Source organism: Passer montanus, unplaced genomic scaffold, assembly GCF_014805655.1.
Source record: "Passer montanus isolate IOZ18808 unplaced genomic scaffold, ASM1480565v1 scaffold41, whole genome shotgun sequence".
Taxonomy (NCBI): domain Eukaryota; kingdom Metazoa; phylum Chordata; class Aves; order Passeriformes; family Passeridae; genus Passer; species Passer montanus.
The window spans coordinates 6757561-6773385 of record NW_024368930.1 but is presented as its reverse complement, the minus strand read 5'-3'; the positions used below and the strand labels follow the sequence as shown (position 1 = coordinate 6773385).

The 15825-nt window shown below is 55.8% G+C and overlaps 2 protein-coding genes across 3 annotated transcripts; both read left to right on the top strand.

The window, feature by feature from the left end:
• The first annotated feature begins 30 nt into the window (after positions 1-30).
• On the top strand, positions 31-7464 carry ZGPAT (zinc finger CCCH-type and G-patch domain containing). Its single transcript, XM_039719484.1, has 6 exons — positions 31-712; positions 1389-1522; positions 2223-2381; positions 3607-3738; positions 4464-4875; positions 5318-7464. The coding sequence occupies exons 1-6, from the start codon at positions 66-68 to the stop codon at positions 5454-5456; spliced, it is 1623 nt and encodes a 540-aa protein (XP_039575418.1). The 5' UTR covers positions 31-65; the 3' UTR covers positions 5457-7464.
• A 99-nt stretch (positions 7465-7563) lies between these two features.
• Positions 7564-14524, top strand: LIME1 (Lck interacting transmembrane adaptor 1). Of its 2 annotated transcripts, XM_039719499.1 has the most exons (7): positions 7564-7821; positions 9852-10096; positions 11780-11931; positions 12386-12434; positions 12521-12608; positions 12764-13176; positions 13440-14524. In XM_039719499.1, exons 3-7 carry the CDS (start codon positions 11816-11818, stop codon positions 13824-13826), a joined length of 1053 nt encoding a protein of 350 aa, XP_039575433.1. In that variant the 5' UTR covers positions 7564-7821; positions 9852-10096; positions 11780-11815; the 3' UTR covers positions 13827-14524. The 2 variants fall into 2 exon arrangements, with proteins under 2 accessions (XP_039575433.1, XP_039575434.1); XM_039719500.1 differs by lacking the exon at positions 9852-10096.
• The last annotated feature ends 1301 nt before the right edge of the window (positions 14525-15825 follow it).

The window sequence follows — 15825 nt, the reverse complement described above, 5'->3', positions numbered from 1 at the left end:
TTGAGGAAGCTCTGGATGCGTTTTGAGCTCGTGGAGAGGACGAGGGCGCCCTTGCTGCCGTGAGGATGGACGAGCAGAGCCTGGCAGCGGCGATCCAGAGCCACAGCGCGCAGCTGGAGCAGGTGCAGCGGGCGCTGGGCGCCGCCCGGGACCCCTCGCAGCGCTCGGACCTGCTGCAGCTGCAGGAGGACTTGAAGCAGCTCATAGAACTGACCGAGTCCAGCCTGGTGGCCGTGAAAAAGAGCAAACTGCTGGCCACTCTGGACACGGATGGCGCCTCCTCCTCCTCCCCAGCAGGGGTCCCGCGGCAGCATTCCCACCTGGAGAGCTCTGCCCAGGATGAGGAGTACGCTGCTTTCCAGGAAGCCATTGCTGGGCTGGGAGCAGATGGGGAGCCTCCAGCTGATGACAACGAGATCCCCTCAGAGAGAGAGGGAGAAACGGGGGACAAACCCAAACCCAAGTGCAGTGAAGAGGAGGAGGAGTCTGAGAGAGAGGAGGAGGAGGAGGAGCTGAGTGGCATGAAGGTTAAAGCCCCCTACTACAGCTCCTGGGGCACCCTGGAGTACCACAATGCCATGATTGTGGGGACAGAGGAGCTGGAGGATGGCAGTGCAGGGGTCAGGGTGCTCTACCTGTACCCCACCCACAAGGCCCTGAAGCCCTGCCCGTTCTTCCTGGATGACAAGTGCAGATTTAAGGAGAGCTGTCGGTAAAGAGAGAGGGGTGGGAGGGGGGTCACAGGGAGAAACCTGCTCCTCAAGTGCTCTGGGGGCTTTCTCACCCAGAGAAATGGTGCCTTGGTGTTTCTGAGATGGGCTGTGCTGAGCAGTGCCATCAGTTTGGCTGCTCTCTGCAGCTGGAGTGGGAAATCCTGTGGGGAAGGTGCAGAGGTGTGATGAATTAACAACTGATGAAGCATTTTGAAACAAAGCACCCAGGTCTGTGGGTGATGCACACATCCCAGTTGTACAGGGAGGTTGTGTAGGCTCTGGTTTGGGGGGGTCTTCACCAGGATCAGCCTCAGGGGGCTGTGAGGGAGCTGGGCTGTGATCCTCACCATCCTCACCATCCTCACCTTTGTGAGGGTGCTGGGCTGGAGCCCTGGAGGGACCCCCCTCTGGTCCTGTTTCTCCCCAAAGCCATGAACTCTTTGACTGGGTGTCTCACTAGCAAGGAGGTTTCACTCTCTGGGCTGAGGTGCATTCTTTGTCCTGTGACATAAATAACGTGTTTGAGGTGACACATGAACAACTCCATAATTACAACAGCACGTGGTCAGACTTCCCTAATTACGGTGAAGGCTCCTCACCTCTGACACTGGTGTGCATTCCTGTGGAGGAAGGAAGGGTTTCCCTTTGAAAACTCCTGTTCCTCCTTCCCTGCAGGTTTTCCCACGGGCAGGTGGTGCCTGTGGAGGAGCTCCAGCCGTTCCAGGAGCCCGACCTGAGCAGTCTGGGGGTGGGCTCAGCCTGCCTGGCCAAGCACAGCGATGGCATCTGGTACACGGCCAAAATCACCGGTGAGGGGGGCAGGGGCTTCCCCGGGCCCCGGGGGGAGGTGGAGGCTGAGGTTTCTGTGGTTCATGACAGAAAAACATAAACTATGTGGCTGCTGCCCTGAACTCAAAGTCTTGACCTAGCTGAGGAAGCAGTGTGAGTTTTGTCAGGCTAGAGGAGGGAATTGACTGGGAAATAGGGGATATAAAGAGCAGGAATGTGGAAAGGAAATGACTACGAGGTCAGCAACTGCTCCAGGGCAGAGGGAGGGACGGCAGGAATTTACATGTCTAGTAGGTGAGAATGGCAATAATCTGGTCTTGTTTAAACAAAAGCCTGGGAGCTGGCCCTGCCCGGCAGCTGCTGATACAGCCTTCCCTCTGTCCTGGGAAGAGGGAGGGTTTATCCCTCTTTCCATCTTCCTTTTAACTGTTTTTAAGTCAGAAGGGAGCAAGTCTAACTTCTCTTTAATTCCATTTCTCAACAGCCCATCTTCCTTGATTGGTAGAGATAAACTTTGGGTATCAACACGGGCATTGTGGAAACAGCTTTTCATTGCAGCGGGTGCTTCCCCCTCCCAGACAGAAATAAAAATCACAGATTAAACCCAGAATTTTCTAGAGCTGTTCCTTGGGCCTCCCCCTGTCCTGTGCCGTTCTCTGGGGCTGACTCTGGTTTAGCTGCCGTGTGCTGCAGCTCCTGTCCCTGCTGTTCCCTCTGCAGATGTGGACAGCGGTTACTACACGGTGAAATTTGACTCCCTGCTCCTCAAGGAGGCCGTGCTGGAAGGGGACAGTGTCATTCCCCCCCTGAGAAGTGAAGAGGCTGCTGAATCTGGCGAGTCTGATGAGGACAGTGTGGATGATTCTGGTTATGCCAAAGGTAAGGGAGCGGGGACCAAGTGAGCAAAAGTGACTCGGGATTTTGTTCTGCTTTTCTCTGGGACTGGCTCACTGTCCTAGAGCTCTCTGTGTCTCACCTCTGATGAAAGAGCAGTTGATCTCCTGCAAACTGCCTGAAAGACTGAGAACAGTAACTGGCTGTTATGCTAAAACTGCAAACTGAAATCTTTGTTTTGTGCAAATCCCTGGGCTAATGAAGGCTGGAGGTTTCCATGGGAACTCCCCACACGTGCAAGAAGAGGGTGTGAGATTTTGGAGTTCCTGTTTCTTACGTGTCTGGCTGAGCTGAGTTAATAAGTGAATCAGATTTTCTCATCCTTGGGAGCTCCATGGCCCAGGAATGTGAGACCCAAGGAAATGGGAGTGTTGGGTCCTTCTGGTGCCTCCGTGGGGCTGCAGGAACAGCCATGCCCTGTTTGACTGCTGTAAGGTGGCACAGAGAGTGCCCAAGTGACTCCTTGGAAGTTGCACAGGCAGCACTGTCCCTCTGGTGGTGCCACAGCTGCATCACAGGGACAAAGTCGTGTCCTAGAGCTCTTTACATTTAACCTGACAGAGGTTATTGGATCCTAATAACACAAATTAATGCTGTGGCCTGGAGGAGCCTCATGCCAGAGACAGGAGCTGGAGGCACAGGGTAAGTATTAGGTGCCACTGTGCTAATTCTGCTCAGATGTGTACATTAGTCTGTATTATCATCCTGGAAGGAAGGAAAAGAATCATAAAACTTGGTGGTGCCACAGCTGCATCACAGGGACAAAGTCGTGTCCTAGAGCTCTTTACATTTAACCTGACAGAGGTTATTGGATCCTAATAACACAAATTAATGCTGTGGCCTGGAGGAGCCTCATGCCAGAGACAGGAGCTGGAGGCACAGGGTAAGTATTAGGTGCCACTGTGCTAATTCTGCTCAGATGTGTACATTAGTCTGTATTATCATCCTGGAAGGAAAAGAATCATAAAACCCCTGGGTGATTCTTCCTGGAACTGGGAGATATGTGCATTAAATCCAATGAAACCTCACATTTCAGTCACTCCCTGTGCAGTGTTCATGGAAGGTGACAATTCCTTAGGAACTGAGTAAAGCTGGAGGCATGACCAAATGCTTTTAGTGTTGGAGAGGTGAATTGTGCTGTGAGGGGTGCTGCACACAGCAGCTTTACTCACAACTCCTGTTTGACTGATTCTCCTCTTGTGTTCCACAGTGATAGACTCAGGGGTTCCCGAGAACGGGGAATGGAGCCCTGCCTGCAGCTCCTCTTTTGCTGGCTGGGAGGCCCATACTCGTGGCATTGGCTCCAAACTGCTCGTTCAGATGGGATATGAGTTTGGAAAAGGTAAGGGGAGAGGGTGGTCCTGGGCTGTTAAGAAAAGCACAAGATTTTGGTTGAAGCCAGAGCTTTGCTGTGCTGAAGGGCCACTTGGCTGAGGCTGAAGCAGTGTGGGGGATCCCAGCAGTGTTGGAGGGAAGAGGGATGAGTTATTTCATGGAAGTACAGGCATGTGGGGCACCAACCCCTGTGTGGTGATGGCAAACAGGGGAGGCACTGGAAGCACAGTCAAGTTCATGATCAAAGCCATGAGAACCTTGTGGAGTGTTCAGAGGGGGAGGTGGAGGGGAGCTGATCTGCACAGCTTCTGATGTCTCTGTTAATGCATCTGCTGGCCTGGACACACGCTTCAAAGCCTGCTGAACTCGCTGCTCCCACCCAAATTGCATCGAGCCTTGGGGGCTCTGGGAGGGCCTCTGTGTCTCTGGTTCTTCCAGAGGAACCAAACCAGTTTGAAGTAGAACCTGGCTTGAGAAGCTGAGGGTGTGAGGCTGAGCCCGGTTCCACAGAAACCGGCCTGACGGATGGCCTCGGGCTTGGAATCACAAATCTGCTGCTGTGAAAGGCTCCTGGCCTGGCCTTTGCTGGTCCCCTTGGCTCGGACAGGAGTTCTAGCTTTTGGTACCTCAAAAGCCTGTTAGCTTGTTTTAAGCTTGTGACTGTCAATGTGAGCTTGAGGTGGGAGGTGACTCGGAGAGGGGATGCTGTAATGACTCGGAGTCTCTCCACAGGCTTAGGGAAGAATGGCGAGGGCAGAGTGGAGCCAGTGCAGGCTGTGGTGCTTCCTCGAGGGAAATCCCTGGACCAGTGTGCTGAGGTGCTTCAGAAGAAGAAGCAGGGGAAGCTGGAGCCAGGCAAATCGAGGAAAAGCCGAGCAAAGGGAAGCAGCTCTGGGCAGCCGGGCGGGCGTAAGGCCCCGCGCAACGTGTTTGACTTCCTGAACGAGAAACTGCGCGGGAAGAGCGCCGGGGACAAGGCTGGGGGCATGGCTCTGCCCCAGAGGAGCAGCAAAGAGATCTACCACGCCAGCAAGAGCACCAAGAAGGCCCTGAGTGTCAGCCTCTTCCAGACCGCAGAGAAGATTGAGCAAACACAGAGGGATATCCTGGGAATCCAGCAGGCCCTGGAGCGCAACATCGGGCGGTAGGGAAACGTTCCTTGGGATCGAGTTTGTGGTGCTGATGGGGAGGGGTGGGCTTGAAATGAGATGTGGGAGGAACAAGTGAAATGTATCTGGATGGGGCTTAAGGGGAAGTGGAGGAGGGAGTTCAGTGTGTGCTTCAGACCAGCGTGGACACCGGCAGATGTGTCTGGGGTCCTTTGGCTGGAATTCAGGCTTGGCAAAGAGAGGAGCTCTCTGAGGAAAGGTGCTGGAGTCCTTCTCGTGCCCACCTCTGCAGCATTGCTGCTGAGGATCCCAGGAGGACATTCTCTAGCCCAGACAGTGCTGAGCATCAGCTTATTCCTGGCTTTCAGCAGGTCCCTTGGGCTAATCCTGCAGGAAAGGGCAAACCCTCCTGGGATGGAACAAGCCTTTGATCTTACCATGCAGGATGACATTGGCACTGTGCTTTTTTGCTTTCAGGCACAGCATTGCTGCAGCCCAGCTGGAGAAGAAGCTGGCTAATGCTCACAAGCAGCTGGGGCAGCTGCAGGCCCAGGAAGCCAGGCTACAGCGGGAGCAGAAGAAAGCAGAGACCCACAAGAAGATGACTGAGTTCTAGGTGCTGAGGAAGGTGTTGGACTGCAGGAGTTGTCCTTCTGGTGCTCCTGGCCTCAGAGTCTCAATGAGCTGTCCTGCTCTGCTGGGCCTCAGGCTGTTCAGCCTAAAACTGGGCAAAAAAGCAGCAGTTTCTGGATGCTTCTGAGCTCTTCTGGGAGGGGGAGTAGTGCACATCCGTCCAGCCCCAAAAGCATTCAGTGAGCTGGGCCTTGGATGAGGCCTAGCTGCAAGGGATACAATTCTCTGCTCTCTTGCACTCTTCTTTCCTTCATATTCCCTGCAGTAGCAGCTCCATCCAGAGTCTGTGGGTGCTCAGGTGACAACACTGCTGGCTACAAACCAGCTGAGGGGGCTTGGACAGCCCCACATCCTGCCATTAACTGTGGCTTCTGTCTGTGGCCACCTGCCAAGCACAGGTGCAGGCAGGGTCCCAACCATGGCTGGGTGAAAACATCAAAGGTCAAGTGCTTTAGCTGCTCTCTGCCTTCTGGTTTTTACTATGGGATTTTTCTGAGAACTCTGTTTTTGGGGGGAGCAGTTCTTTGTAGTCCTAGTGTAAGGCAGAGACAGAAAACTGACAGTTTGGAGGTGGAACCAGCAGCCTGGAGCATCAGATTTCAGCAGTTTGACTGTTAGAGTATCCCAGGCCATGCTGTAGCCAAACTCACTGGCTTGGCATGGAGAGCTGCCTGGTTCCACAAGTAGAGTGCCATAGCTGGGGGGATAAGCCAGCAGCATATCAGAATTCCCAAACCTATCCAGGAACAGCTCCACAGGGAACCTTGTGATTTTTGCCACCATTAGCTGGGTTTTTCTGCCCAAGGTGGCTCACTGGGCATGGGTCCTTTTACTGAAAAACCTCAGGACCCAGATCCAGGTTGGACTGGGCCCTGGATGAGCACAAGGAGCAGGATCTGTTTGAGCCCAGAGTGCAGCCCTGCAGTGGGAGAGCTCGGGGCTGGGCTGGAGGCAAGCCAAGTGCTCTTCCCTGCATGTGGAAGGTGTTTGGATAGGAAGGGTGTCCTCTCCCCTTGGTTGCATTCTGTGTCGGTGGTGGCCAGATCTTGCCTGAGAGATGCTGGTTTCATCATCTGGTGGGATTTCTGCATTGTAAAGGCTTTTTTTTAAAACAAAAATAGTTTGCAATTCATGCCAGTATCTTAAAGACACTTTTGTTTTTTTTTAATTTAAGGAACCAATTTCCTTTTATTCTGTGAGTAATTTTTCTAATTAAAAGGTTCCTTTAGTACCTCTTTTTTTATCTATCCCTAAGAACAGATTAAAAACAAGCTGTCAGCCTGGGCAGGGCAGTGCCTGATTTGCAGGGTCAGGCTGCCAAACGAACAAGAAAATCTGAGACTGAAGAAGATAGGATCAGAGCTGTGCAGGTTGTGTGGGATTTCACATTGCTGCAGACACACCTCAGAAACACAGCGAGACAGCAAAACCAAACAAGATGAACATCTTCAGGAAGTCTGTGGGAGTGAGTGTGTGCTCCTGAAGAGCACCTGGATCGTGCTGCGGTCCTGGTGGATGTGGGATGTGTCATGGGCTGCCTCAGGCACTTCAACATCCATCGGTTCCTGTTGGAATTGGCTGTACTGTCCTCATTGTTCTGAATTCGTGTTCTTCGCACACCAGGCTCAACTCAAGGGTTTAACAATGGCCCTTCCCTCACAAATGACTGTTTGTTTCTCACACTTGAGTGCTAAGTGGTGACAAGGATTAATGTTCCCAGCTTAGCGTGGATGCTCAATGAAGTGGCCCATGACTGGAGAGCTGAGCTGGGCAGAGAAAACTTGGGGGTTTATTTTGTGCTCTGAGACTGCTGAACATCATCATCTCTTTAGGAACTGTGTGTATGAGCCCCGTGTCTTTGCCAAATCCATTTTGACCCTTCCTTGGCATCTCCACAGCCTGACTTGTCAGACTCCTGTTCCAGCAGCCGCCACCTCCCACCCAGCGCAGTTCACACCCCTGATGAATAAAGCTGGTGTTTCTTTTTCCCCTCTCCCCCTGCGAGGCGTTGTTCATTTGCAAGGTAATGACGATCTGGGGCTCCCCGTTCTCCCTGCGTTGCCCCGAGCTCCCGGAGGAGCCGGGCGGGGAGCGGGCGCGGCCGGGGCTGCGGGCGCAGACCCAGCCTACCGGGGGGAAGCCACCACCTCCGAGGCCAGGAAGCCGTGGGGTGTGTGTGTGTGCTCGGTGCCTGCTCACAGCCGGCTGCTCCTCAGGGAGCGGGGTGCTGGAAATGTGCGGGAGGCCCTGACTGGGACTTGCTGTGGGATAAGGAATGGAATTCTGCAGGGAGGAGAGCATGGTTGGATCCCTGCGCTCCACGCTCACCGGGTTTTGAGTTCCTGCAAGTAAGTGGTGGTGGCTGTCCTGCCTGGGAAATGAGGAATCCGCAGCTGAACTGGGGGGGAGATACCTTAAACCCCCCAAAGTATACAGGAGTCACAGCATTGTCAGAGATGCTCTTGGGGCTGGGTAGACTGGACAGGCAGGATTCCTGCTCTGCTCTGGGAAGCCTCAGCTGGGTTCAGCTGTGTGAGTTGGGCTCCAAGCTGTGTCATTCCACGCTTTGTGCTCTGTAGCTGGGCTTAAAAGGGAAGAGAAGGTGGTGGAGCTTGGCAGTGCTGCTGGGATCCCATGGCTGGGGTCTGGAGACTCAGTGGGAGCCAATTTCTCTTGGGGTGAATGAATTCAGTTCAGAGGTGTGTGGCATTGTGGAAATTTCCAGTTGTTTTGTGAGGAAGGGGACAGGAGTGTTGCTGGTGTGTGCAATGGGAAAGTGCTGAGCTCCTGTCTCTGGGTGGGGAGGCTTGAGAATGTGGTGCCTGAAATGCTGTCTTCTGAAAACCCGAGACGATGTAGAAGTAGTGCGTCTGTGGCAAAGGAAACCACGGTGGCAGGCAGATGGTTCTGGAGGAGACACATCTCCTTCTTACAGCCGTGCTGCAGTTTGGAATCTGGCTTGTCCTTACAGCAGCTCCAAGCTCTCCGCTGGTCTCCTGCTGTGGCTCAGCTCTGCAGAAAACCTCTTGAGGTTATTCTTGCCTTAAAAGAGCATTTTTCTGCCCAAGTGAGTGTTCAGCAAGCAGGGAAGGGCAGGAAGAAAGAAAAGTGCTGAAATGGTGTCAGCCTCGAGCAGAGCCCTGTGGTGTGGGCTGACAGTCACTCACCTGAAAGTTTTGAAGTTGTATCTTCTCAAAAGCCACTCCAGCATGTGAGCAGCGATCAGAACTGCAGCTAGAAGTCTGCATCCAAGTTTTCAGGCATTTGGGTCTGGCATTTACAAGTATGGTTGGCACTTTCTAAATGAAAAGCCCCCAGAGGTGTTTGACCGTGAAATCTCATTGCAGAGATAAGCAAAGTGGGTAAGATCTCATGCCTGCTTTTGTGAAATAATCTTAAAATTCACTAATTTTAGTGAATTTGGGCAGATTCAGTGTTGTAACTGACTGTAAACAGAGCTTTCACTTTTTGTAATTGAAAAGAAAAAAATCCATCTACTTCTGCTTCTTGGGCCTTTTTTGAAGCACAACTCCCTGGGGTACCTGAGCAGAGTTTGCTGCAGCTGTGTGCAGTTGCTGATGAAAATCAGCTCAAAATGTTCCTCTTGGTTTTGTGCAAATAGGCTTTGAGTAGCTTTGCAGACTTTTTCCTTGCCACCCTGCACTGAACACTGCGTGGTTTTATCTGGGGAGATGAATCAGAGGCCAGGCAGAATCATCAGCAGCAGCACTTGGTTTTGCAGTGAATTTAATCTTGCTTTCAGGACGCCCAGATGAGTTATTTGCACCTTTTGTAGGAGTCACAAAAAACTCCCACGTCCTGGAGGAGCAGCAACCCATCTGCCTTAAGGGTGCAGGGTGTCACACAGAGGAGTGATCCCTGCTCAGAGGGCTGTGGGTGCTGTCACACGTATCAAACACTGTGACTGCCCTCAAAGGCCTTCAAAGCCACCTGGGCTGGGCTGGTGGAGCCAGAGCCTTGCGAAACGCCGTCTGCTCAGTCTCCTGCCCCGGGGAGCCGCCCCAGGACAGGGAGATCGATATTCCTGCCTTTATTGGCAGGAAATTCAGGTGTGGGTTTCAGAAGGTCTGGCTGAGACTTTGCCTTGCAAACCTGCTCAGTCCTACCTGGGTGTGGTTAGTCAGGCACTGGGTTCTGCTGGCAGATCTGTGGTTTTGGGAGACCCAAGGTGTTGTCCTGAGAAGTGGATTCTCCTGGTGACTGCTGAGCTGAGCACTGAGGAGGGTGCACTGCACAGCTTCACTGCTCAGACATCCTGGAGCAACCACCGACCTGCTCTACAGAAAGTAGGCCAGAAGAATTTCTCTGCATTCGTTCCTGCTCAAGGAAGTCTCTCCTTTCAATCTTCAAAATTCAGGGATGGAAAATCCCCCTGCTTTGGGATAAGCTGCCCTGTTCCTGCCTCATGCTGAAAGCTCCCACCTTGATTCCAACTTCACACCAGCTCCCGGCCGTCAAACCTTGCTAGAACTTTGTCTGCTCAACTCCAGAGCCTGCTGAGCTCTGCCCTGCTCCTGCAGCCCGTGATTCCATCACTCTAATGAGCTGAACGAGCCCAGCGAGGAGCTCCAGGCTCTGTGTAACACACCGGCCCTGTTGCAGGTAATCCGAATAATTAAAGTATGCTCAGACAGAAAAGCTGTGTTGTCTAATTAAAACGTTGGAAAGGGAACAGCCTCCCCTTCCCAGCTCTGATCTAAGCCAGTCTGTCCAGCCTGGTTAGTCCTTAAAACCTCTCTGTCTCACTTTCTACCTTGAAATAATTGCTCTCCAGGGTTCATGCTTCAGTCAGGGCAGTTTCCAAAGGCATGGGAAGTTTGTAGATAAAAGGATGCTCACAGATAAAAGGGTGCTGCAAATGGGCAGGGACCTTCTGGTTATTGGGGTAAAAATGTGCCAAAGATGCTGCTGTGTGACCGGGGGTGCAGAGGAGAGGGGTGCTCCTGTGGGCCTGCAGTAGCTTTTGAGATTTACACAAGGCAGGGTGGCTTCTCACCTGAGCTCATCTGGGCTTTGTCGTGCGGATGAAGATATGCAAGAGGGTGAGTAAGAGGTGCTCAGCATGTCCCTTTGGATCTCTGGGTTCCCATCCATGCTCAGCTCTGCCCAGGGACCCTACTGCTGGCCTCATCTGGATCAGCTACCGTGCCTTCTTGAAGCTGTGTTTTACTCCAGGAACTGCCTCCATCTCCTTTCAGATCAGGCATTTCTGGGGTGCTGGTGACAGGCCAGCCTGTTTTTGTAGAGCAGGGTGCACAGAGCTGAGCTGTGCAGAGCTGGGAGCTGCAGCTGCCGTCGATGCAGTGAAGGTGAAGGCTGTCAGCTCTTGCTTTGGGTTTGCAGCGTGCTGGCAGCAGAGCAGGGACGGGGATGGTGGCATGGAAATGATGGGACAGAGGTCACCAAAAGCCTCCTGGGGAAGGAGGTGATCCTGACAGGCTGGGGAGCACCCGTGCTTTGTGTCAGGACCCCCTCCTGCCCCTGCTCCGCTTGCTCTGCCGCAGTTGCAGGGGATGGTTTTTGCCCTGAGGAAAGCACAGGAACAAGGGCTGGGTTTGGGCAAGGCACAGCTTTAGGCTCAGGAAGGGGTGGGAAGATGGGGTGTTTTCTGCTCTGGTGTCACAGCAGAGAGCAGCTGCAGACCTGGGGTTGTGGTGGCACAGGGAACGTGTGAATCCATTGCAGAAGGAGGGTGTCCTGGTGTGTTCTGCTGAGGCCAGGGCATGAGGAGGGAGAGGAGGGGGAGGAAGATGCTGAAGCTCCCCCTGTTTTCAGGAAATTGAGTCATACTGCCTGTCTTTACTAACCTCCCCTGTGCTCAGGAGCAGTGCCACCCCCATCCCACAGCCCGGGTTGGTGTCCCAGTGTCCCCAGAAAGCACTCTGTCATTCCTAGGGTGTCTCCAGAGGGTTTTCAGGGCTCCCGGGCATCTCCTTTTCACCATTTCAGTGGCAAATTGTGAGCTTGAATCCCGCTGGTTTTGTTGGATTGGGGTTTTTTTTCCGAAAGGAACCAAAATTTGAAGATTTCCCTGGTGGTGACAGAGCACCCACTGTCAAGTGTCCACACAGGGCTGGGCACTGGAGGTGTTACAGTGACTTTGGGGACAGCAATTGCTGGCCCGAAAATGGGTCACCCAATGAAATGTCCCCATCCAGAGCACCCCCCTGCTGGGGGACTGTGCTGCAGGGGTCCCTTAAGCCCTGGGGGTCACAGAGCACTATTTCATGCCATGGTGAGCCCAGCAGCTCAGGCTGAACTCCAACTCGTGTTCTCTCTCCTCAGAGCTCAGCCCTGCAGTGGTGCTGCAAGCGGCTCCCCATGGCTGCAGCCAGCAGTGAGGGGACAGCAGGGACCCAGCTGCTGCCAGCTGGCACTGCCCTGGCCCTGCTTGGTGGCCTGGTCTACCTGGGCACCCTGTGTGCTGCCTGCAAACGGTACGTGCTGCCCACAGCTCCTCCACTCTCCCTCCTGGGGCTGGGTGGGGCTGGGGATCCCTCATTTGGTGGCTTTTGGTGGCTGCATGTGGGGACTGTGTGCAGCCATCCTGAGCTGGGACCACGGGGTCAGCAGCTCTGCCTGGCTTGATCCTGCATCCCTGTGTGTCACAGCCCCCTGGAACAGCCCCTACAGCCAAAAACCTCAGAGGAGCAGCCCAGAGAGGGCTGAGCTGTGAGCAGGAGGGGCAGTGCCAAGGGTGGTGCCAGTGGTGCCCTGCACAGCTCAGTGGGGTGCAGGATGCAATTGTGATGTCCCCGGGCAGCACAGAGCCTGCTGTGGGGCTGGGGAAGGGGCAGGACGTGTGTTTTGGGACACTGGGGACCCAGGACACCTGCTCCTCACCCCTGGCTCTGCCACCTGCCTTGGGCTCAGCCCCACTTCTCCCTGCAGGAAGGGCAGGAAGAAGGTCGCTCCCAACGGGGTGAAGCTCGTGGATGAGGTAAGAGCACGTTTGGGGGGCAGGATCAGCCCTGGGAGGGGTCTGGGCTCCCAGCCCAGCCTGAGGGTGTCTGTCCCCCCTGGCAGGCCCTGCTGTGCCAGACACAGCTGCGGTCACTCAGCAAGTCGGACACGAAGCTGCACGAGCTGTACCGGGTGAAGGTCAGAGAGGATGGTGAGTGGCCGTGGGGCAGGGGGGGCCCAAGGGGCTGGTGGCCCTTGGCAACTGCCTGCAGTCCCCATGCTGCCCATCGTGCCACGGGCAGACGTGCCACAGCCTGGCACAGGGGTTGTGCCTTGCATCCCCTCATTTCCTCTTCTCTCCCACAGTCCAGCGTCCGGCCAGCCTGGATCTCCCCGGTCCCGCGGCCCCTGGAGGAGAATCCCTGCACAGCTCTGGCCTCCTGCACCGTGAGCTGCCCCAGATCCCCGTCCCTGAGCCCCCGGCCACTTCCCCAGCCCCTGACCAGACCTACTCCAACCTGCTCTTCAGCCCGCTGCGGAAACCAGCGCCAGACGCTGTCTATGAGTGCCTGGCCGTGGGGGGAGAGGGCACCCCGGTGCCCCCCATGCCAGCTGGCACCCAGCTGTCCCCTCCACGGGCCGTGCCTGGGGCAGCTGACTATGCCTGTGTCCATAAAGTGAAGAAGGCAGTGTCGGTGGAGGTGCAGGATGGGGCTGGGGCAGGACCCTCCGGAGCACAGCACTGCTGGCATGGCACAGAGAGTGCCCCTCATGCCAAGGTACAGCTCTGGGGACAGCAGGGATGGGGCACATGGTCCGGGGTGGGTCATTTAATTCCCTCTCTCCTGGCTGTGGCCATGTGTGGAGCAGGGTACAAGTTAGGATCCACTGCCAGGATGGGGATCCTTGGCATTGCCCCTGGCATTGCCCCTCCTGCTCACAACTTCCATCAGAAGATGGGGGGGACAAAATCATGAGGGTACCCTGCAGTGGGCAGGGATTGCCCCCAAACCTCCACCCCCAAAAACAATTCCTTTTGCAGCTGGAGGAGATGTACTCGACGGTGTGCAAAGCCACCAAGAAGAAATCCCAGGCCCCTGCATCAACCCCGAGGGCTGTGAAGGAAGCGGGGTCCGGGTGGCCGCCCCCCTGCCAGCAGGAGGGGTCCCCAGCAGCCCCAGGTCCCCCTGACCCCTGTTACGAGTCCATCAACGACAGAGCATGGCCTGCTCAGGCCCGTGGCCCCGAGCCTGACTATGAGGCTGTGGACATGAACTGGAAGAAGGCAGCAAAACGGGACAAGCCGGGGAAGGCCTGTGTCCCCGAGAACCTGTATGAGAGCGTGGTGGATGTCTGGGCAGGGGCGTCCCGGAAAGCCTCTGCCCGGACAGCAGCCAATGGGCTGGAGGTGTACATCACCAACCTATAGCCCCCAGGGCCAGGGGCAGTGCCACAGGGAGGTCCCACCTGGCTGGACACCGTCGGGTGCCAAAGGGACAGGTGCCAGCAGCCCTGTGCCCACCAAGCCCTGTGCCCACCAAGCCCTGTGCCCTGCACTCACTCTCTGTTTATATTTTCTGTTACTTTTCTACGAGTGTCCTTGTCCCACCCCAGCCCAGCTGCTGCCAGCAGCTTGATGGTGGCATGTCCCCAGATGGGCATTTGGGGGTGCTGGGTGTGACCCCAGTGAGACAGGGCTGGCACCAAGATGGGAACAGGGTGGGGACCAGTCACATTTTGGGGTGGGGGGTGATGGGGCTGCAGCCAGCCCCATGCCTTGGGCTGCAGGATCAGACTCCCATCAGGAGGTTTCTGCCGTGACTGAGGGTCTCTGTCCTCCTCACACTGCCTGGGGGAGACCAGGGCCCCCTCCAGCCCCCCGTAAGCCCTGAGGAGCTTTGCTCCCCTCACAGAATGCCCCTTGTTATGGGGAGATGGGGTCAGCCATCACTGAATCACTGAATTCATCACTGAATTCAGGGATCACTGAATCCATCTCCTCACCCTGTACAGGACAACACAGAAATTTCACTGGTGTGGGCTGTGGGCTCTGCTCCATTCCCACCCTTTCAGACCCATGCTAGGGTGTCTCCATGGGCAGCCCTCTCCCAAACACCATTAAAAGGCTGAGAGAAGGTTTACACTCTTAAACTGAGTCTAAATCCCTGTTTCTGGGGGCTCTGGCTGCTGCTGCTGGTGCAAGTGGTGCTGAGAGAGCAGCTTTGAGCACGATGTGACTGCGAGTGCGCCCTGGATGGGCGGTTTGGCACCTCTGAAATGGGGACACAGCCACCAAGAGCTGCTGTAGGGGGTGATCTGTGCCACAGCAGAGCCTTGCCCAGGGCTGTGGTACAAGCCAGGCTGTGTTTGCTCAGCATTTGCTTCCTCGCTCACCTCCCCATCACTCCCGCGGGTCCTGCAGCCTCCGTGAGCCAAAAAAGCTTGGGCGAGCTGGATGGGTACCAGAGTTAAACTTCCCTCCTCTCTTCCCCGGTGGAGATGAGGCAGTGATGGTGGCCCTGGGCACATGGCCAGTGGCTGCCTGACCTCGTGGCACGGTGGCCTGGAGCTGGGTGGAGCCCGCAGCCCCCGTGCCGTGCCGTGCCGTGCCGTGCCAGGCGGTGTGGCAGGAAGCCACGCTCCTTCCCTCAGCATCTCGGCAGGTGAAGAGATTAAAAGCGAAAACGCAGCGCTCAGCAAACCCCGCTGAAGGCGCTCGGGCTGGAGGCACCCCAGGCTCTGTCAGCCCCGCGCTCGACGCCAAACCACAGCCGCCCTCGAGAGCTTCTCCCATCCCCCTGCGAGATGAGGGCGCTGATAGAGCCCGGCTGGGGCCGGAGCTCTTCCTGCTGCCAGCCTGCCACAGGCACGGCTGGGCTCCCCACGCTGCCATGCCCTGCTCCCCTTCCCAGGCTGGGTCCCTCTGTGCCATCTTCCTGCTGCCAGCCTGCCACAGGCACGGCTGGGGTCCCCACGCTGCCATGCCCTGCTCCCCTTCCCAGCACCCCAGCGCACACGGCTGGGTCCCTCTGTGCCACCCGGGTCCCCTGGGAGCTGTCTCGGGCTGTGCTGAGGCACAGGAGCATCGCTTGGTGTGGGATCAGAGGGGTCACTCCGGTCCCTGCGCTGCCCGGGGGGATGTGGGTACCACTGTGCCACCTCCCGGGAAAGGCAGGCTTGGGATGGCACCAGGGAAGGGAAAGCTGCTGTGGCGGCCAAATTTGGTCTCCAATTTGCCCCAGCAGCAGCAGAAGCTGTGCAGGGGTGCCCACTTGTCCATAATTCCTGTAGGACTTGGGAGAGCCCGACTCAAATAAGAGAACAACTGCCCAGTCCTGAGGGTGCTGGAAAACGTGCCTGGAGGCTCGAAATCCGGCTGGTGGATGAAGAACCCATCCCAAACACCACCTGGAGCCTCAGGGTCTGCT